The sequence below is a fragment of the Microtus oregoni genome, unplaced genomic scaffold (genome assembly GCF_018167655.1).
Source record: "Microtus oregoni isolate MIOR12 unplaced genomic scaffold, Mior012 000016F_ref0000370, whole genome shotgun sequence".
Classification (NCBI taxonomy): Eukaryota; Metazoa; Chordata; class Mammalia; order Rodentia; family Cricetidae; genus Microtus; species Microtus oregoni.
In genome coordinates, this window is record NW_024543075.1 from 33,130,810 (window position 1) to 33,153,823 (window position 23,014).

A 23,014-nucleotide genomic window follows, 5' to 3' on the forward strand; every position below is an offset into this window, starting at 1 on the left:
CAAACAAACAAATAAAAGAACCAAAAAACCCAAATATGATACAGAGGAAGATATAACAGCACAGAAGACTTATATGAAATTCACAAGGGAGTCAGAGAGACAATTCAGAGGTTAAAGAGCATTTGCTGCTCTTGTAGAGGATCTAGGTTTGGTTTTCTGCACCTGCATTATAGCTCACAACCACTCTTTTCTGGCCTCCACAGGTACCAAGTATGCACATGGTACACATACATGCATATATTTAAAGATATATCTGCATATTCTTTATAAAGATTAAAGATATAAAGATATATCTTTAAATATATGCATAGTCTTAAGAACTCCATAAACACCTAAAAACACAAGGATTTTATCAAACTCAGAGGCTCAGGTTATATAAGCAGTAGTAACAAGGTGCTTCAAAGGGAGACTCTTAGAAGTAGTTACCCATGCTTGGAGTGGGCTTTTTGGTGATAGAGCTGCCTAAGAGTCATCATGCTCCATTAAAGAAGTCCAATAAACTCACTGGTTCACCAAGCTGGACTTGGAAGAAACCCTTTCTCTGGTCTGTCATCGCCATCTCTACCTGGAGTGAATGACAATAGAGTTCCGAAGGCTGGAGAGATGGCTCAGTGGTTAAGAGCACTGGCTGCTCTTCCAGAGGACCCAGGTCAATTCCTAGCATTCACAATCATCTGCAACTCTAGACACCCTCTTCTAGCCTCTGAGGGTACCAGGTACACAAATGGTGTACAGACATTCAGGCAAAACACCCATACACATAAAATAAAAATAATTTTAAAAAGAAAAATAGAGTCTCCAGGAAAGGTTATGATAAAAAAAAAAAAAAAGACTGTTTATCCTTAAGCAGATTCTTCAAATGGGTAAAGCAAGTTTTTTATTAAAGTATTGTTTTGAGAGAGGGTCTTAATTTGCAACCCTTTCTGGACTGGAACAAGCTATGTTAGACCCTGCTAGACTCAAACCTGCAGCCAATTCTCTGCCTTTTATCCTCTATGGGGATCACAGGTGTACACTATTGGACAGGCCTGTTAGAGCTCATTCACTTTTCTGGAGAGCTCTCCTCTTTCTTCCATTTCGCAGCACTAGGGAACAAATCAGGGCCTCGGAAATGCAGAGTGAGCAGACTTTCATTGTCCTCTCCTCTTTATTCTTTGTTTAAAAAGTGCCCAGACCTTCCAAAATCAAGTTTCAGCACATTGAAGTGTGTCTTAACAGTAAACTGACTAGAATTATTACATAGTGAAACTTCTAGAACAAATTCTAAAAACTTGTGTAGTTCAAATTTTATTGCCCAAACTAAAATTAATCAGGATAAGTAACAGGTAGGTTTCAAAATTTACCTGCAATCTAGAATTTGTTCTGAGAAAATTGTTTTTTTTTAAAACAGGGTTCACTCTGTAGCCCCTGCTGCTTAAGTGCTGCTGAGATTCCAGGTACTCTAGTGGTTAGTAGTAACATTTTAAAGTTTGATTATAATTAGCAACCCCTCCCCATTATATTTCTGGAAAATTCTGAGAATGCAAGTTCTAGGTAACTATGGTTATTAACTGTTTCAGAAATGCATTATTGTCAGAATTCTTAAAATGTAATAAATGAAGTCCAACATTCTCATTTTTTCTATGAGCAAACTCAGTAACTAGAAAGATTTGGAGAGCTGATAAATGCCAAGGGCATAGGCAGTACCCACTCTAACACAACATAACTTTCAACACAGTACAGTTTCCTAGGAATCAGCATCCCAAGTATAAATACAATTATAATCACACCCACCACAAAAACATTTTTAAAAAGTGTTCATTTTAAAAAATGAAGAACAAAATAATACAGAAGTTCAGAAATCACTAAATTCTCTAATTAAAACATGCAGGGAACTGGGGCATAGTTCTCTGGTGGACTACTTGCCTAGCATGCTTAGCATCTAATATCAATAAACTTCATAAAAGGTACCTTTTCCAGGCCAGGTTTTGAAATTTTCTCTGTCCCACTACTGCTCTCCAGGCATATCCCTTCATCAACAGCATCATCAGTGGAGAAATCATTGCTCATTTGGTCGCTGTGGCAACTGCCTTCATTTTCTGCTCCACTATCAGTACAACTTTCAGTTTGAGGAGATTTCTAATAAGACACAATTATCTTAGAATCTATGCCAAATAAAGGAAAAGATATTCAAACTTTTACCTATATCTTCTACCATGTTCAAATAGTTTGATATTGTTCTGATTAAGAGAAGTATTTATTTTAAGACTATCAGTTTTCTCTTAAACTCAGACCTTAGGTACAAAATTTACCATTTTCTGCAATAGCATTTGTGACAGCAACTATCCTAAGCTCCAAATTACATCTTCGGCTCCCAGTCCCAACAAAATGCTGTCTTTAATTACTGTGTAAGGTGTCAAAATAGAAAGAGAAGTAAGCCATCTAACTGTTCATGAGAACTTTCTAGTCTGGTGTACTCAGGGCAGGGACATCATGCTTCCATGCTTGGCTACTTTCAATTCAGTCATCCAGACTTAAACTGAAGAAGTCTACTTGTTAGAAACTCAAGCAACATCCTCCTCTCCTTCCTTTTAACATTTCATACACATACCTACAATGCTTTTATTGACATAGGTTAAGATTTCTTCAGGATGAATGCCCTCGATGTGCATAAGGCACTGCATTTAAGTTCTTGAAACCAAGTAATATGCAGCAAGAATAATTTTTGTTGTTGTTAGTAACTTTTTAAAAGTATCTAGTGTGCAGTAGTTTTCTTCAAGAAAATTTAATTCAAGATAAAATAAAGGTGAACATCACCCTATACAACTGCAAGCTGAGCATGACGGTGTACACCTCTATTCCCAATACAGATGAATGCAGAAAAGTTTGTTTTCTTGCTGAATGAACTCACTGTTTTCAACACACTCACACAAATATTATACTGGGTAGTTTTATGTCAACTTGACACATACTACAGTCATCTGAAAGGAGGGAACCTCAATTGAAAAAAATGCTTCTGTAAGAAAAGCTACATATAAACTTGTAGGGCATTCTTTTTCTTTTCTAGTAATTTATTTTTATTTTATTTGCAATTCTTTTTTTTTATTTGCAGGCATATATGTCTGTGTGCGGGTGTATCAGACTTGGAGTTACAGAAAGTTGTTAGCTGGGAATTGAATCCGGGTACTCTGGAAGAGCAGTGAATGCTCTCACCACTGAGCCATCTCTCCAGCCCCCAGTTGGGCATTTTCTTAATTAGTGATGTAGAAGGGCAAAACCATTATGGGTGGGACCACTTGTAGACTGGTAGTTCTGGGTTCTTAACAAAGAAGGCTGAAAGCCATGGGAAGTAAGCCAGTAAGCAGCACTCCTTCATGGTCTCTGCATCAGCTCTTGCCTCCAGGTTCCTGTCCTGACTTCAGTGATGAACCGTGATGATGAAGCATAAGCCAAATAAGCCCTTTCCATCCAAACTTGCTTTTGGTGTTTCATCACATAACAGTAATCCTAACTAAGACAAATATTAAATGAAACTCAACAACTATTTATAATTAATTTTGAGCTCCTAGAAGAAGACAGATTTTATATCTGGTAATCAGAAAAACAAACAAGCACACAAAACTCTCTCTCTCTCTCTCTTTTTTTTTTTTTTTATAGTGTGAACAGCTTTATTCTAGGGCTAACACCCCATTTCTGGGTGCTCTAACAATGGGGCATCTGGAATGCATGGCAGTAGAAAAAGAGTTTATCATCCTGTAACAACTACCCTTCCTGCCTATAATGCTTCATAAAATGTGATCAGGAGAACATCCAAAAGAATCAAGCAGGATAGCACACAATTTTTTTTTTAATTAAACAAAGTTAGAAAACCCTGGGAGGTAATGAGTAGAAAGAAATTAATGAGTCTGTCCTGTTTCCATCAAAATTCCATGTTCAAACTATTTAAAGTTTCAAGTTAAACAAAATACAAATTTAAAAAGGGATCTAGACAAAACCTTCTGTATGTTTGTCATTCTAACTTAGTTAATGTAAGAGCTAGCAAACCTTCCTTTAGAGTAACCAAGTCCCTTAATTCCTGTGAAGGGGATTAGCGCAAATACAAGACACTGAGGTCATGGACTACTTTGTCATTCACTCACATGTATGTGCTGCATGTGTAGTAAACATGAGAAATCCAGCTACAGCAGTTTCAGTAATGAAGAAATTATGAAACAAGATTAATACTCAAATTCAAGAGACAATCTTGAATTCCAAAGGTGAAACCCTTTTGTCTCTTGAATAGCTTACACGATTCCAACCAAATAAGAATACTTGAAATGTAACGCACACTGTCAGGAAAAGCTTTTTATCCTCAGCACTAGTCTTCTCATGTAACGCACCATGAAGAACATGAGGGAAGAGAGAGTTGTTAAGAGGACACTTCAAATTCATCAGTTTTAACTTATAAAGTGGGGCTAGATAGATAGCTCAGTGGTATGATTACTGGCTGCTTTCCCAGATGACACCAGTTTGATTTTCAGCCTCCACACAGTGGCTCCCAACTGTCTCTAACTCTAGTATCAAAGGTTACAATACAATCTTCTGGCTCATGAGGGTACTAGACACATATGTGACACACAAACATACCTCCAGGCAAAACACTCATATACATAAAGCAATTTAAAACAATTAAAATGAAGAGAATAATGAAAAGTACAACAAGAAAATGTAGTATTTACCTCATCTTCAATATCAATAAATGTGCTCATATCCAGCTCCTCCGGAAATGACATTCGATCATTCAGTTTAATTCTATGCATGGTTGTATAATCAAAATCAAATCTTTTCAATTGTAAGGTCAACAGATAGGGAAAATGCAAAAACCGAAGGCCCTAAAAAGAAGCATGTGTGGTTAGGGGTACAAATGGATTGAATACCATATCTCAGATAATTACATAATAATATGCATATGCTTCTTACCTTGCGAGCATCACACTTCTTCTTACAACGTTCACAAAAATATTGATTTGGGCCATCCAAGATCTCCGGCTGAATAAATGCATGCAGAGCTTCTTCCTGGTTAGAAAGAAAGGAATTGTCTTATAATTACTTAAAATACTATTTAATAGCAAAGTCTTAAATAAAAAACACCGAAATCACCAAAACTCTTATGAATGGAATGGTTAAAAAACTAATCCCAAAATTAACAGCAAAATATTATAATTAAAAGTTATTTTTAAATTATTTTACTTCATTCTTCATAAAAATTTCTTTGGGCCAGGCGGTGGTGGCACACGCCTTTAATCCCAGCACTCGGGAGGCAGAGGCAAGCGGATCTCTGTGAGTTCGAGGCCAGCCTGGTCTACAAGAGCTAGTTCCAGGGCAGGAACCAAAAGCTACGGAGAAACCCTGTCTCGAAAAATCAAAAAAAAAAAAAAAATTTCTTTGGTCAGTACTGTATACCTAATTTCTTACTTTTACATTGTCATGTTTAACTAAACGATACTGAAAGTAAAGTCCTGAAGTCCTGATCTTTAGGAAGTACTAGCATGCATCTTAGAGACGTCTGTTTTATCAGTTCAACTTTCTTTACAGGCACTTACAACTGTCCTCACATGATCCATCTTTAAAACACAGTCACCCTTAATCACTACAGTAAGCAGCCTGCACTACTTACAAAGAAAACCCTGACTTCCATGTGGTATTGCTCTTGCTGTCAAAGGCATGCAGGCTCCTGGACTTTCACACAGGAGAGCCATATGCTTTTCTTCTTAATAGTCTTAAGACAGCAGCAAGAAACTTAACAGAGACAAAAGCCAGTGGATATAAAAACTTTAATCACTAGAACTTCAAATTAAAACAATACTCAATACAACGAACTAAGACGTATGGTCTCAAATTTCATTTGATGGTATCTTTTTTACACAAGAAAAGTAGTTCTGCTCTAAGCATGCCAAGGAAAGGATACAGAATCACTAAGGCAAAGCAGCTTCAGTTGTTTTTCTTTTTTTTTGTGTGTACACATTGGTTTTATTGTAACAAAGCAACTTGTACACTTCAACATTTAAAATGAGCATCTTTTCCTTCCAGTGAAAACCAAAAAACTAAAAATAAAAAAAAAAAATTAAAAATAAAGTTACAACAGAGAATGTGAACTCCAAATAAACCCCTACAGGTTCTGCTGATTCTCCCATTGAGTGGTAGGGCTCGAGTCATCGTTAGGAGAGAATTTTATTTTAAAAGTGTCATTCTGTTCAAACAGAACACATTGTTCCCCAAAAGATAATAATGCTCAAGCTTGCTAAATGAACTTAACTGTAGAATGGGGAGGCTCACAGCTCCATTTACCGTTTGACAACGTTTACTCTGGGACAAAATAAGACTGACAAGATAATCAAGTGTTTGTCAACTCATCCTATCTCCTACTTTTTTCATCTCACAAGGAAGCACCAAGAAGGGAGAAACCGTAGCAAGATTTTTTTTTTTTAATGCGCAACCAAGTGTTTCACTGGCAATCACAGGCAAGAATACACTTAGAAAATATTACTTTTTTTCTCTGAAGCATATTCTAAGAATGAAAAATTCCTTTAAAAAAATAAATAAACTTAAAAAAATTACAGCTGCTGCGGGTGGTGTATGCCTTTAATCCCAGTGCTTAGGAGGCAGAGGCAGGTGGATCTCTGTGAGTTCAAGTACAGCCTGGACTACACAGTAAGTTCCAGGAGAGCCAGGAATTCAGAGAAACCAAGTCTGGAAAAACAAAAAAAATAAGCAAAATACAGCTATGGCTTAACACTGACTGAAGCCAAGTTTAGAAGGCTTCCAAATAGAGTGTGAACTGATAAAACTGTATCAACAATAAGACAGAGTGTTCTGGGAGTGGTGGCACACGCCTTTAATCCCAGCATTGGGAAGGAAGAGGCAGGGATCTCTCTCTGAGTTCAACGTCAGCCAGGGCTACAGAGACCCTGTCTCAAAAAATAAAATGAGAGTCAACACAGACCCTCTCTGCTGTGGTGGGATTACGGGCCCAGACATAGTCCTAGGCAGCAGCCTGGGCCTAGATACTACCATGACCCCAGGAAGCAGCACAGGCCACTCAGCCACTGTAGCAGAAGAGCTGGTCACACTCTTCACCATGGCATAGAAGAGCTGGCTCTGCCCCTCGCTTGAGGGAAGTGGTCCCAGTGGCCCGGAATGACCACATGAGCTACCACCCAGGCCCACATCCAGGGCTTTGAGTTGGCATACCCCAACATCTACCCCATCTATGACCTGCAGGAGTGCATGAAGGGACTCGTCCTATGGAACCACAACTGCAGGATCTTTATAACTTGGGGCAACAGCAGGATACCTGAGAGGAGGCTCGGTGAGGGTCAAGCATTTATGGTGTACTAGAAGTCAGGGGCCCCAAACCTGACCGTCAATACATTACACAATGAACATTTCCAAGTAAAGCTGAGTGGACAAAAGGGTGTACTGCTTGACACACCACAGCTCCCACTGCCACGAAAACGAATGAGGTGTTGGAGAAGTGGGAAAGATGGAGGAGCAAAGTGGTCATTTTGTTTGCTTTGTTTTGAACTAATATTCTTTAAATTTTCTTTTGGGTGAAGGCGCTATGTGGGTAAGAGATAGTAGATATAGAGGGACTGGGAAATGAGTAGGATTTGGGAACATGATGTGAAATTCCCAAAGAATCAATAAAAAAAATTTGTTTAAAAAATAAAATAAGGGGCCTGGTGGTGTAGTGGTGGTGCACATCTTTAATCCCGGCACTCAGGAGACAGAGGTAGGCGGATCTCTGTGAGTTTGAGGTCAGCCTGGTCTACAGAGCTAGTTTCAGGACAGCCAAGGCTACATAAATAAACCCTGCCTCAAAAAATAAAAATAAACAAACAAAAAGCAAATAAAATAAGAGGGAGCAACACTCAACAAACTTGAAAAATTAATTTTATTAAACTGTACCTTGATCTCTGTCTGACAGTTCATAGCAGAGTTTTATTTATTTATTTTTTTTTTAAAAAAACAGAATCTATTTATTATGTAGCTCTGGCTGTTTGGGAACTAACATAGCTGGGGCTGGCCTCTGATGCCCACATGCTGGGATTAAAGGCATGCTCTAACACATCTGTTTCAACAGATGTTTTTCTAAAATAAATTTAAGCTCAATTTTTTTAAACTTATCTCTAGTATTATGCACTTTTACCAAACCATAAGTTTAAGTTCACATAGTATATTTTACATCTTAATACTTGAGTGGGGATTTTGTACATAAAAAATACAGCTACCAAACGTAGGGAAATTTAATACTGATAAAGTACTTTGGGTAGTTCATATTCACAGGATATACTAGGCTGTGTGTTAAGATCTCTTTAACCCACAGAGTATTCTCTCAGACACTAGCTATCTAATGGCACTTTCTGCAGCCTGGCCTGTTTGGTGTTCTCTATACTCAGAATCACTCTCCACATCACTTGCTAGATTACTAAGTAATGGTGAGACCTTCTAAGGGCATCCTGGTCACAACAGACTTTGTGCAGTTCTTAACTGCTTAGTTAAGATGTCCGTTTGTCCACTACAGACTTTGTATCTTTCCCTTGAAGCTCACAAGCAATCTGTAGGAAGATTCATACAGAACATGCTAAAATCTCAGGCCTTATCAACCTATGAACTCTGGTTTGAGCATTCATTAGCAGTGTCTTGACTATCTTACAAGTCTTCAACAGGTAACACATGCCTATCTGAATCCATGTTTGGCATGACTGACATGCTCAGCTTTAAATTGATCACTACTATACAGATGCTGTGTGTGTTTATTACTTGCTTTAGCTGTTATTCCCTATCACAACAGCCTGTGATTTAGCTGTTATTCCCTATCACAACAACTCTGGCCCTCTCTTTCCTTAGTCATGAAGTGGGTATTCTCTGTACTTTAACACAAGTAACACATCATGCCCCTGTTCACCCCTCACCCCCACTTTGTTTTATGCTGTCTTGTGGTTAGATTAGACTCTGTTCATGAACAGGGTATCCAATGAACCTGACTGTTCAACCTTGTCTTTTCACTGCTGTCATAACTGAAGAGAATCTTGGCTTGGCTATAAAACATTGGCTTGCACCATTGTTTAAGTTTCTTGAGATTGTTAGTCTGCTACCACCATCTATTTTTTTGGAGGACTGAGAACAGCACAACTTATCCTTCTGAAGTTTCAGGATTCACTGATTTACATGAAATACTTCAAAGGGAGACTCGTCCTTGTTCTCATTCTCTGAACGTTTTCCTGGCTTGTAATTTAGTTGTCAGTTTGGAGCATGTTTTTCTTCACATTCTGATGCTGGAATACCTTCCCACAGTTCTAATTGCTTCACCAAAAATCTTTTTCACATCTTTATCTCTCATTTTTGATTGCCCAAAGAATTTCATCTTTTCTTGACCATTTCAATCTAGTCTTCATTTCTGATACTTTACTTTTTAAATTTAATGAATTCAGTTTTCCTGACAGTGGAAGTCCCAGGCTCTCTGTTGATGGTTTAAGAACTGTTATGGTTTGCTCCTACTGGCATTTCTTTCCTCAGCTTGTGGGTAGTGTGTGGAAGAATTCTCAACAGATAGCATCAGGCAGCCTGAGCTGATCAGCATTACACAAGAGGGGAGGGAAGGGAACAGATACTATAACATACTGATGTCTTTATGGCAAGAGAATCCAAAATCTGATCCTCTTGATCCTTCCTTATCAGTTTAGTAAAGATTGGTTTCTTGGATACATACAAGGGAAGTATGGTCTCCTTTCATTTTTGTAGGCAGCTTCTTCCTTTTTTTTTCTGTATACTTCTCCCTGTTGATCCTGAAGCACCAGTCTTTTTTATTCACTTCCAAGGCTGCTATTCCTAATCTTGAGCACTATAAAACTCCTTCCCTACAGCTAGCACCATAGGCTCCAGTCTATGCTCACTCACTGGGCATGGGTACTTCTGAGTGTGCTTCTCCTCTTTATATTTTGTTTTTTTACATAACCCACATATATGCTTCAGACACATAGGCTAGCAGAAACAATGTGAAGTCTGTTTAAACTTCATGTCCTCTTTGCTACTTATAAACAGTATATTACTCTCCATCTCCTAGCAATGCAGAAGCTGTGTTACATGGATTTTATTTCCATTACATCCAATGTTTGGGCTTTAGGGAAGGGTATGTGGAGATATTCCAGAAACTAGATAAAGATGAATTAATGTATCATGAGTTTTGTAATGGTGTGTCAACAAGGTAATTATAAAATTAAATAAGCTAGTTAGAAAGATTAATGTCAATTCATCTACCCATTTGATAAGTCATGTACATGACAGGCTAACATGGTTAGAGCAATGCACGTAATCTAGGCACAATTACAACCAGAAGAAACACAGTAGTACCCTAATCCTCTGACAGCCTAACTGTGTTCTCCACAGATCCAATTTTTCCTTTACTACTTTAACATTTGCTTTGTTTAGAATAGGGGAACCACTATTGAAATGACTATTTTCTAGACTGGACAAATAACGAAAACTGGAACGAAGCACTGAGCACTAACTCTTTCATGATTGATGCAGGAAGCAATTTTTGCTGGTGACACACAGCAGCAAAGCAACATGTTTCTTTATAGATGGTTATATTCAACCATCTCCCTGAGAGACTTTCCTCTGAGTTAGGGAAAGAACTTTAGATACCTTAATAAGCCCTTCATTCATTCATCTTTTTAAAATTTCATTTCTAAAATTATAAAATTGCACATAGTTGCAAGAATGAATATTACACAAAGACATTCTGTATAAGTTGCCCTGTGTCCTAAAAGTGATGTTTTTTAAACTACACAACACCATAACAGAGAAAAGGACACTAATATGATCTGCATTCCCCACTCGGTCCCAGTTTCACTGTTTGTCCCAGTATGTATATTAACTTCTATGCATATATATCATCTGTGGTGCAGTTCTAAAATGTAGTCATAAAAACATTTACATGACCAAGTTTATGTAAATGAAATCAGACACTACGTCAACTTTTTCAACTGGCTTTCTTCCATAGAGCATCATTTCCTGCACATTCATTCAAATTAGTGATTGTATTAACCATCTGATTGTTTCACTGCTTAATCACTGCTTATACACACTGCAATTTGTTCATTTACTTGTTAAAGCAAATCTCAGCTTATTTCAGTTTTGAATATTAAAAATACAATCAATATCAATGTACATGAACATGAATTCATTTCTTCTGGATAAATAGTACAGAATACAACTACTGGGACTTGTGTCAATTACACATTTTCATAAAGATAACCTGTAATGTTAAATTTATACCAGCAACATAACCCAGTTTCTCTGCATTGTCAGCAGCTTTAAATGCCATAATTATTTGTGTGTATGTGTCACCGTGTGCATGTGTATAAGTATATGTCTGCATGCTGAAGTCAGAGGTCAATGTTACATGCCTTCCTCAATTGTTTTCACCTATTTTTAGACAGGGTCTCTTACCAAACATGATTAAGACTGGTCAGCCAGCAAACCTCAGGTATCGTCCTAGCAAACTTTGGATATCTTCTTAGTAAACCTCAGGTATCTTCCTAGCAAATCTCAGGGTTCTTTCTAGAAAATCTTGAGTACCTTTCTAGCAAACCTTGGTATTTACCTAGCATGATGTGGGAAGTCCATCTGTATATGTGTTGCTTTTTTTGGTTAACGAATAAAGAAGCTGCTTTCGGCCAATGGCTTGGCAGAGTGGAGCTAGGCAGGGAAAACTAAACTGAATGCTGAGAGAAATAAGGTGGAGTCAGGAGCTGCCCATAGGGGAAAGATGGGAGCTGCCTGCTGGAACCTTGCCGGTAAGCCACAAGCCTTGTGGTAAAATATAAACTAATGGGTTAATTATAGTTGTAAGAGCTAGCTAGCAATACACTTTAGTGATAGGCAAAGCAGTGATTTAATTAATATAGCTTCATGTGATTATTTCGGGAGTCTGGGCAACCGGGAAACAAACAAGCAGGCTCCTACAAACACTAGCAAATCTCGGGTATCTTCCTTTCTACATCTCTCCAGCAATCATGTGTGTCAAAATGCTCAACTTATATGTGAACTCTGGGGATCAAAAATCAGGCCCTAGGAAGGGTCATCTGTGTGAGATGGATGTTAATGGTAGTCAGTTGACACAATTACTTGAATATTTCATCCTACCTTTCCTGAATTATTTCCCTTAGGCAAATGTGTATGGATTTATTTCTGGGTTTTCTGTTCAATTATGCCTTTGCCAATATTACAGTACCCCAATAATTACAGGAATATGAAAAGGCTTTTTATTGCTAAGTAGCATTCATTTCAATTTAGGTAGACCTTTTCTTTCCACTTTACTCTTTTTAAAAGAAATTATGTTGGTTATTATAGTTCCTATTAATATATGCTATTAAAAGTCTTGGTGGCTTTCATAAGAACTGTATTACAACCATGTAATTTTAGAAGAACTGATATCTTTACTGTGCTGAATCTTCAATCAATGAAGATTTCTCCATTTAAATACCTTTTCCAGAGATTCTCTGGTTTTCAGTAAAGGAGTTCAATATATGTAGGGTTTTTTTTGTTAGTTTTTCATTTACATTTGAACTTTATTTTTTTCAGGATTGAAAACAATACTATTATTTTTCACCTCATTTTCAAATATTCATTGCTAGTACCCTAAATTACAATGACTTTTGAATGTTTATCTTATAGCCTTGTAAACTCATTTCAGTTTGTTATCTGCCTGTTTTAAATCCACTTTAGGATTTTCTATACAACTGTGTATATTAAAAACACAAGGTCAGCTTAGTCCTTGCTCCTCCCACTTATCTGAGTTAGCCACACTGAACAAAGTGCTGAGAACAAGCATCCTTGCTTAGACAATCTAGATACAGAAAGAATCTTTCTTCTTCCTTTTTTTTTTTAAAGAGAACATGTTGAATTCATATTTTGTTCTTAAAATTTTTAGTACAGGTGCCACTGAAACAATTCAAACTTGAAAATCTCTTTTTTCAAAGTTTGTCAATTATGAAGTTAAGCAGCTCAGTAGTCACAGGACTACTGAATCATCTAATTTGTACTTGGTTGCAGTTGTGCTTAAGTAACCTGTGAGTGACATCTTTTTCATCCCAATGTTCACAGTTTTTGTCATTTCTTTTTCTGTTAGTCTTGCTGTAGTGGTTTGAAAACCTACTGTTTTGAAAGAAGAAAATGCTTTACTGATTACCTCTAGTCCCTCACTTTCTTCACTGATCTCTACTCTTTTTAGAAAGTATTATGATTACATAACTGCTTTTACTGAGTTTCTTTTGCTTTCCTTTGTCCAGGATAGGTAAATCCTTAAGATTACTGACTTGACACTTTTACCTTTAAATGAACCATCCAATGTTGCAAGCTTTCCTTTCAAAATTGTGTCACCTGGGTCTCAAATTTGATGTTATAATTTCATTTTCATTCAACTACAAAAGTTCTTAAAATTCCTATTGAGATTTTCTACTTGACCATCTATTACTGAGATGCTTATTGATTTTGCTGTTGTTTGTTCTTTCCTGAATGTCTACTCTGACGAAATATTGGTAATATCTTTTGCTAATTTTCTAAGTGGATTGTGAAACTTAAAAAAAAACCAAACTGCTGATTACAAATTCTTCATTTGTTCTAGATATTCCTTTGGTCAGGTACATGATATGCAAATATTCTTTTAGTTTTTACTCTCTGTTCATCTCTTTCACATGGAATTTCAAGTATTTGGTTATTTGCTGTTTTCTTTATGCTAGTGGTATTTATGCTAACTTCACTGTGGTTGGAAATCATATAATGTGACTTAATTTTTTTTTTTTTTTTTGAGACAGGGTTTCTCTGTGGTTTTGGAGCCTGTCCTGGAACTAGCTCTTGTAGACCAGGCTGGTCTCGAACTCATGGAGATCTGCCTGCCTCTGCCTCCCAAGTGCTATAGCCCAAGTTTTCACCTATTAGGACTATATTTTATGAGTATTTAAGCGTGTACTCTGCAGGTGGATAGGGAATTTATTTGATAAATGTCAGATTTCTATCAAATGATGGTACTATTTGATTATTCTATTATTTTTGCCATTTCTATATAGTTGTTTTACCTATCAACTGGCAAAAGATAAGTCTTTGGAGAAGAGGTTTTGCTTTTGTTTCCATAGAAAATGAGAGTCTGTGGACTCATTCTGGGTTAAAAAAAATAAGGTTTGATCAAAGAAGACTCCTAAAAAATCTCCAATGGGAACAGATGGCCCAGATCATCCAACATTTTAGAGCACCTCTGTTGCAGTTTCCTCTGAGTTCTACATCCAAAACAGCCTCAAGACTGCTGGCTGAGATGATCCAGGCTTACAGAATACTCCAGTCAGTGCTTGACCATAATTCTAAATTTTCTTTAGGTCCCCATAAGATTATCAGCACGCCCAATCAGCAGGAAGTAGCCTAGAAAACTACACCCATATTCCTAAAAAATGGATTATGAATGCTTGTTTTTGTTTAGTTTACAAGTTGTTATTGAAAATGGTCAGGAAAAAAAAAAGCTAAACAAAGGTGATCATTCAAATTTCTTGTTTTGAAAAGAAAAAAGGGGAGGTGCTACGGGACAATGGTCTTGTGCCCTGTAAAGATTTGTTACTTGTATTGGTTTAGCAAAACGGTGACTGGCCAGAAGCCAGGCAAGAAGAACAGATGGGGCGGCCAGACTAGGAGACTTCTGGGAAGAGAAAAGGCTCAGTCTATAGTTGCCACCCAGACACAGAGGAAGCAAACTGCACTGAGAAAAGGCAGGACAGAGACTTCTGTCTACAAATAGCACAAAATCCAACCTTCCCTTTGTTTTGTGCCTGATGTGGGAGGGTCTTCTGTTTTGTGTTGATTTCATTGGTTAATAAAGAAACTGCTTTGGCCCTTTAATAGGACAGAAAATTAGGTAGGCGGAGTAGACAGAACAGAATGCTGGGAGAAAGAAAGCCGAGTCAGTGAGTCGCCATAGCTCTTCTCTTCAAGATGGATGCAGGTTAAGATCCTTCCCGGTAAGACACCACCTCGTGGTGCTACACAGATTATTAGAAATGGGTTAATTGAGATGTGAGAATTAGCCAATAAGAGGCTATAGATAACGCGCCAGGCAGTATTTAAAAGAATACAGTTTCCGTGTAATTATTTCGGGTAAAGCTAGCCGTGCGGGAGCTGGGCAGGAACACAGCCCGCCGCTCCTATTTCTACATGTGCCCTCTTCCATTTACAGTAAAACTGTCTTAACTATCTCTTCTACCTACACTAAAACTACATCAGACAGCAGGGTGATTCTGACTGAAACATCAAATATAATTTAGAAGACTCACTATCCACATTTGTCCCAGACCTTAATTTGGTACTGATCTTCTGCTCCTCAGAATCAGCATGTACCTTTAAATATTAACAATTGTGCCACAGAGGAAGAAATAGAATTAAACACTCACAACTAATTTCTCTACTACAGAAATTTCTACAGCATTTAAAATACGTCTTCTAGCTTTCAAAAACAATTATTACAGGTGCACAGCTCCTGAAAAATTTTTTAAATCCAATCTGTCTTCCAAAAGGATCTATTGAGTCTTGTCGGGAATGAGTGCTAAACTCAGCCTGCAAGTTATAGAGCAGAAGAGTACTTCAACACTGGCTGCTATGAATACAGTGAAGATGTAGTAGCAGCTGTAATAATTAAAAGATAATTTCATAATGTCTGATAAAAGACCTTTCTTTAATTGGAAGAGATCTTAACATTCATTACTAAGTCTGCAAGCATGCTAAAAATCCTAAGAGGTGATTAAAAAGATGACTGCAGATGTTAAAATTGGGTAACTGCTTATTCATGTTTTAACCTTAAATATTATTCTCAGTTTATTTAAATATGCAAATATTTAATTACTCATATGACATGTATTTTAGATTAAAGGAAAATACTTAAATTTTTATTAGAACTCCAGAGACTTGTCAAAAAAAACTCTAGGTTTACCTGACTAACATATCTTTAATTTTGTGGCTTGGAGAACAGAACCACAATAAACAGAACATGTAATTATCAATGTTGCATGTGCCCATATATTTTTAATATGTACATTGGTGTATGTTATCTGTAAATATCCACTAAGACAAAAATACCAGCTCACTAAAAATGGCACAAAACAAATTTTAAGAGTTCAATTAAAATTAAGTCCAAATTTTAAGTACAGCGGCATATATTTAGATGTTACACGATGCCTGTGGCCTATGAAATGTAGCTTCTAGGTTCTGTAATTGGAAAATAATAAAAAGTCACTAACTTCCAGCTCAAGTTTTCTGAAGAGAGTATACTCAAAAGAAGTCCTATCTTGGGTCATTTAACCTGCTGTACTTTTCCACAGCACATTCCAGCAAAGTCTACAACGTTTTGAGTCCCTCGGTAAGCCCATTAGTGAATGTATGCTAAAAGTTGCTCTCATCCTGTGTCATAGCTGAACTTCCTCTTCCTACCAAAACACCACTCCCCTATTTCAGTGCGGGCACTACCTCCTACCTTTGGAGAACTGTACTTAGAAATGCGACACCAGTCACTTCTCCAAAAGTATTCTCCAAGTAACTCTGTCTCTAATACACTCATACAAATGGCAGTAAATCAGCAGGTGAATAAACAATGGGAGGAGATTTAGCTAAGCAGTCCTTTCTGCTGAACACACAAATCAGCTCCCTCAACATCCAAGTTATATCAAAAACACCTTTCACAAAAAACAAAAACACTTCAAGCAGATAAAAAAGAAAAAAATTGTTAGCTTTACCTGAGACTTCTATTTCTTCAGTATATTTACCAGAGCAATGTCAGTATTTAAAAATTAGGTAAAAATTAGTCACTAAAAGGCAAAAATCTGTTAATTTTTCAATTTTTTTCAGTATGTCACGTCTACCTTGAATTGTCAAAATAGACTAACACTGGAAAAATAAGAATGAAACACAAGTCAAGGACAACTCAATACACCTAGAATGGCAGTTAGCACTGATACAACTAAAATTGAACAAGTATTTTCAATATCACCAGGAAGCAGACTATTAACACAGTGTAGTAAAGGAGACTGATCTTACACTATCCAGAAAAGGGTCTTTAACTTGGATAGTTGTTTTGATTCCCACTGATTGACTTCAAAACTTCTTATTCATTATCTCCTAGTGCAATATAAAAGCTAAAGGACTTGGGGCTGAAGAGATGGCACAGATGTAAAGAGCACTTATTGCTGTTGCAGAGGACCCAAGTTCAGTTCTCAGCACCCATGATGGGCAGGCCACAGTCTTCAACTGCAGCTTCGGGGCATCCAATTATTCTAGCTTCCCTTGGGCACCTGCAAACATGGCTGGAGACACATAAATACTAATAAGATAAATCTTAGAAAAATAACTGAAAAGACTCCATTAACCTATAAGGATCCAAGACAAAACCCTATTATTAGTGGTGCTATTTGAGAAGATAAACATGAGACAGTTTTAAAAACACCAGCTTTTGCTAATAGCCTTGAGCAATAAAATTACAAAATTCTGTGTTTTAAAGCTGTTTTGGGGTGGAGTGACAGCTTTGTCAGCACAGTGCTTGCTGGGTAAGCAGGAGAGCCTGATCTGGGTCTCCAGTAGCCAGGTAAGTGCTGTCTGTAGTAGCACATACTTGTATCCCATCTCTAAAGGAGAGACAGGATGACTCTGGGCTAAGACTATTGCTTAGCCAAATCAATAAGATTCAGGTTTACCAAAAGACTACTTCAAAAATTAAAATCTGGGTCATCTCTGGTTATACAGTGAGTTCAAAGCCAGCCTGGTCTACATGAGACCTAGTCACAAAATCTAACTTACTAATAACTAAAGATGTTCTAGTTATCTCTACAGGCTCCCTTAGCATATAAACATGTTGAATAAATGTTTTTGATCACTAATTTTGAGCAGCAACAACTCTTTCCCTGAGTTTCTTTTGTCTAAGCAAATAAACACACATATCTATCTCAATAAAAACGAGTAAGACAATACAGTGATTAAAATATGGATGCCAAGAAGAGACAGATGGGAAAACTTTAGACAAGCTCCCAATTAGACACTTAGTATATGAAAATAGGACATTATCTTTCTGACTTTCAAGTTATACAATGCTTGTGCTATTTCAAGGGACATAGAGGGTCATGGACAGTTTTCCATGTGTCCAGGCTGACTAGTCATACATAAACACTTATGATCATCTTGCCTCAGTCTGGTGAGTGCTGAGATTATAGTCTCATATCAATGTACTTTGCAATTAAGTACTCAGAATAGGCTTGATTCTTAAAAAAACGAAAAGTAAACTAGCCTTTATCCTAAGTCCTAGAGGTTATTTTCCAAATTTAGAAAAATGTATAGAGCAAATGACTTTTCTATGCCCCACCCCAAAGAGGCTAAAATATCATTTATAAAACAGAGGTTAAAAAAAAGTAAGGGTGAAAAATAATAAAGGCAAAATAATTCAATCACATATAGAGAAGACACCTACATTTCTTCTGTTCATACTTCCTCTTCTACGTGTAGCATCAGGATTCACTGAAGGGTCAAAACTCTTCTAGATTTTGCTATGCAAAGTACAGGAATGACTAACAACCCATGAGGGTATATCTTAGGATGCTATCACCAGATAAGAGGTCACACTGCTTTCCTATTGTGTACTCTGTAAAAATACCACACAATCAGCGGAAGGTACATACCACACTAGCAAACGCTTGGCTGGACCCATAAGGTCGGATGACCAGTGGAATATCAAGATATGTGTCAATTCTCCAGCCCTCATAACCGCATTCCAGACACCTCACGTAGTCTTTCAGCTTGCCTTGATACAGCTCATTTATAAGATCAGCCTAAAAAATAACATTCACATTTTAAAAAATATAAGCCACTTTAAGTTAATACCTAATGTAATCAATGCTTTTTTGAAAAGACACAAGATGATATTGATTTTTAGTATTAAAGTTTTAGAAAGCCAATTAAGATATATCTAAAATTTTAAGGGACAAAAGTGACACTTGAAAAAAAACTCACCTGATAAGAAATAAAATTAGATTAACATTAATTTAAAACAGAATGTATACAATTAACTACTTCAATAACCCAAACCAATAGAACTCTCAAGTAGTAAAACAGATGGTGACGACATCAATTAACAACACACTCTATGTTCTTTTCCTTAGACAGAATGTGTCCTAAGCCACATTTCAGGTGTGTGGTTACAAAGCTAAAGAGCTGTTATGCCTTGACTATTTTACACAAATATCACCAGTCTCACAGTATATTCTTATTTATAAAATTCCACTAATTTGGGCAAATAAAAAATTAAATATTAATAATAAACAAAACAATGCAAAAATTTAAGATATGAATTTGAATAATATCTTAAAATTAATTCCTCAAAATATCATCATCTAAAAGAATGCTTCTCTCTCACCTATTTCCCAAATATCCAACTGGGACTCTTCTGACTCAGAGTATGCAGATAATTCCCTAAGTAATGACCCTTTATATGAATGTCTTGCCTCAAGATTCTTGTACTAACTTTTAGGAAGTCAGTAAGAATGTCCCAGCTGATCTTAATGAAGTCCTGACTCACAGAGAGAGAGATCTGAACAAGGAGGAAGGGTAACTTCTGACCTATGAAGAAGAAACAGCCACTCATACCACCTATATATAAAATCACTCAATTCCCATAGAATTATGCAGAAGTCACAGGAGTTTAAATGATTTTCATCATCTCTCAAATAAAAACAAGTTTAAGAAAAAACATACTAACAGTTTTCTTCCTCATAAATTCACATCTGCTAAAATGTGCAAGGTGGATATACACACCTTCAGACTGGATCCACTAATGCCTACTCTAGTACAATTGACTTGATGGACTCATCTTCATTTTCCTGCCCCATTCAGGCAGATGTTCTTTTATTTGCACCTGTAAGACTTTTCAAAATAGTTCAAAACCAGTGTCCTAAAAAATTGGTATTTCCCCATACAAAGAAATAATTTATGTAACTAAACATAGTTACAAAACAGTTGTTATTCCTATTTATAAATTCTCTTATATTCTTCTATTCACCTTTTGAAAGCTGAGGTACAGACCCCTTAAACCTGATTTCATAATGTACAAAAGGATTCCCACCCCGTTTAAAAGATTCTCTTCCAAGCAACCGCATCATTCCAATCAGAGGTCAGGTCCTTAGGAGCTCTTACTCTTTCATCCCTGGGATACTCTCTTATACCCAGTCTATATACTCTCATCCACACTGAATCCTACAGAGCCAAATCACTCGGTGAGTTAAGTCATACAAATAAGGACCCTAAATGTCAAAGTACATGATTACACTTGACTGGGCAAATGAAGACAAAGCTTGATGAAAACACTTTATATGTGGTATTTATTTTAAAAAAATGAAAACAATACTCAAAATTAGCCCCCTAAACAGGAGATGTGTTGAGTGGAAAAAGACTTTCTTGCGCACACAGACCAATTCTGTTGAATGTGCTGGCTAGTTTTATGTCAACTTGACACAAGTGAGTAACCAGAGAGGAGAGTGATGCAATTGAGCAAATGCCTCCATAAGAAGTAGGGCATTTTCTTAATTAATGATTGACGTGGGAGGACCTAATCATTGTGGGTGGTACCACCCTTGGTCTGGTGGTCCTGGGTTCTATAATAAAGCAGGCTGAGCAAGCCAGTAAGTAGCACCCCTCCATGGCCTCTGTATCAGCTCTTGCCTCCAGGTTCCTACCCTGTTTCAGTTCTTGTCCTGACTTCCTTCAGTGATGGACTATGATGTGGAAATTTAAGGCAAAACAATGCTTTCGGTCATGGTGTTTCACCTTAGCAATAGAAACCCTATTAGGACAATGAGAAAGCTGAGGTTTGGGGTAGTTTAAAGAAGATGCTTAGGACTCAATCAACAGCAGATGGGAGTCTAGTAATTTCAATTCCATTTGTAGTAGACTGATGCCCAGGTCTTAAAAAATTCCAACAGAATAAAAGTCATTTTAAGATATCAACTGACTTCTTAACATACTCCCCTCAGCTTGAGAGAGAGAAGTTACCTGTTCTGTTTGCTTCCATTTCTGTTCCAAAGCATCAAACATAACGCGGCATAGTTCTTGTACATCATGCTGTTGCCAAGCTATTTTAATACAAAATTTAATTAAAAATAGTATCAAACAACATAATGAAACATTGCACTACTATTTCAACATAAAAAGGAACATATACAGGTCTACTTTAAACAACTGAAAGCTTCTTAAGAATATAGGAAGACATATTACAGCCATGACAAGACAGAGACAAATAATCAAACCAGTGTTGTGTAAGTAGCTTTACTTGTTAGTTTTCATTGTAAAGAAATATGCTAGACACCCCACATTAAGGACACTTCTCTCTGTATCAGACAGAAAACCACAACCAATCAAAATGCAGAACTAAGGAGTCCAGTCCTAATGGATATAACTACAACACGTTTGTAACATCAATTAATGAGAAAAGAGGTCAAAAATTCTTAAAGAGAGCAAGGAGAGGTACAAGAGAGGGCTGAGAGGGAGAAAAGAGAAGAGAGAAATGATGAAATTATATTGTAACATCAAAAAATAAAAGAAATATTTTTAAAGTAACAAAGTAAAAAAACCTGCCCCCTTTTAATATTTTTTGCAGTATCTTTATCATGTTGAAAAAAAAATGTCAGAAAAAAAAAACTAAGGAAAAAAACCCTGTACCATTTTTTATTTTAAGCTCATTAAAAATAGAAAATACAGCCAAGTGGTGGTGGCGCACACCTTTAATGCCAGCACTCAGGAGGCAAAGGCAGGCGGATCTCTGTAAGCTCAAGGCTATCCTGGTCTACAGAGTGAGTTCCAGGATAGGCTCCAAAGCTACAGCAAAATCCTATCTCAGAAGAAAAGAAAAAAAGAAAAAGAAAATACCAAACCAGGAGATGGCACACACCATTAATCTCAGCACCTGGGAGGCAAAGGCAGGCAGACCTCGGTGACTTCAAGGCTAGCCTGGTCTACAAAGAGAATTCAAGGACAGCCAGGGTTGTTGCACAGAGTAACCTTGTCTCAAAACCAACCAAACAAACAAACAAAAAATTAGAACATACTAAACTTAACTGTACAAGAACCTTAATTGGTTAAAATTTATCTTTCAGAGCTTAATAACTAAAAATAAATTACTTTAACATTCAAGCAAAAACCAGTATGTTTCAAGTAAAGATCATTAAATTGTTGATGTGTTGTAGATATGTGATGCTCTGGTCCAGAAGTCTCTGAACACTAGAAGTTGTTATCATTAAGAGAATTATTACCCTCACTGCTATCCCATCCAAAGCTCCTTGTAACATCTGTGGTCTCAATCGCTCTCTTTTTGCTGGTTTGTAACAAAACAAAAAGCCTTTGTAATTGGTACGGGATGCTTGTTACAGGATCTTCTTCAGATTCTTCAAATTCCCACCTAGGAGAATGAGATCATGTTAACTATATAAAATGATTCCATGCTTTAAAACAAAATTATTACCAAAATCATCACATAAGATCTTAATTCTAGGTAATACACAAAGTTTGGATATTAACTTAAATAAATCAGTTTTTCTCTAATTTACAAACAAAACAAAACAAAAAGCAGGTGGCTCTAGTCTGGAGAATGAAAGGCAAAGCTTACTTACGTGTAAGGGTCAAATCTGAATCTGACCAAACTTTGTCCTAACGGAGGAAGGTCATTGGTTAAACAAAAAGAAACTGCTTGGCCCTCATTGGCTAGAAGATAGGTGGGAGGAGTAAACAGAACAGAACGCTGGGAGGAAGAGGAAGTGAGCTCAGACTCCACAGCTCTCCTCTTGGGAGCAGACGCCTCAGAGAGACGCCATGCTCCCAGCTCCCAGGCAGACGCACGCGATGAAGCTCCGACCCATAATGGACATAGGCTAGAATCTTCCCGGTAAGCGCACCTAGGGGCGCTACACAGATGATTAGAAATGGGCTA

General features: G+C 37.0%; 1 protein-coding gene across 3 annotated transcripts in view; it reads right to left on the reverse strand.

The window, feature by feature from the left end:
* Usp47 (ubiquitin specific peptidase 47) overlaps window positions 1-23,014 on the reverse strand; it is a 99,099-nt gene that overhangs the window by 28,917 nt on the left and 47,168 nt on the right. For all 3 annotated transcript variants that reach the window (XM_041665984.1, XM_041665986.1, XM_041665985.1), the window contains 6 exons: window positions 22,341-22,486; window positions 21,085-21,164; window positions 18,720-18,869; window positions 4,939-5,034; window positions 4,698-4,850; window positions 1,951-2,118 (listed from right to left, as the gene is read on the reverse strand). In XM_041665984.1, coding sequence (XP_041521918.1) covers window positions 1,951-2,118; window positions 4,698-4,850; window positions 4,939-5,034; window positions 18,720-18,869; window positions 21,085-21,164; window positions 22,341-22,486 — 793 coding nt within the window. The remainder of the gene's footprint in view (window positions 1-1,950; window positions 2,119-4,697; window positions 4,851-4,938; window positions 5,035-18,719; window positions 18,870-21,084; window positions 21,165-22,340; window positions 22,487-23,014) is intronic.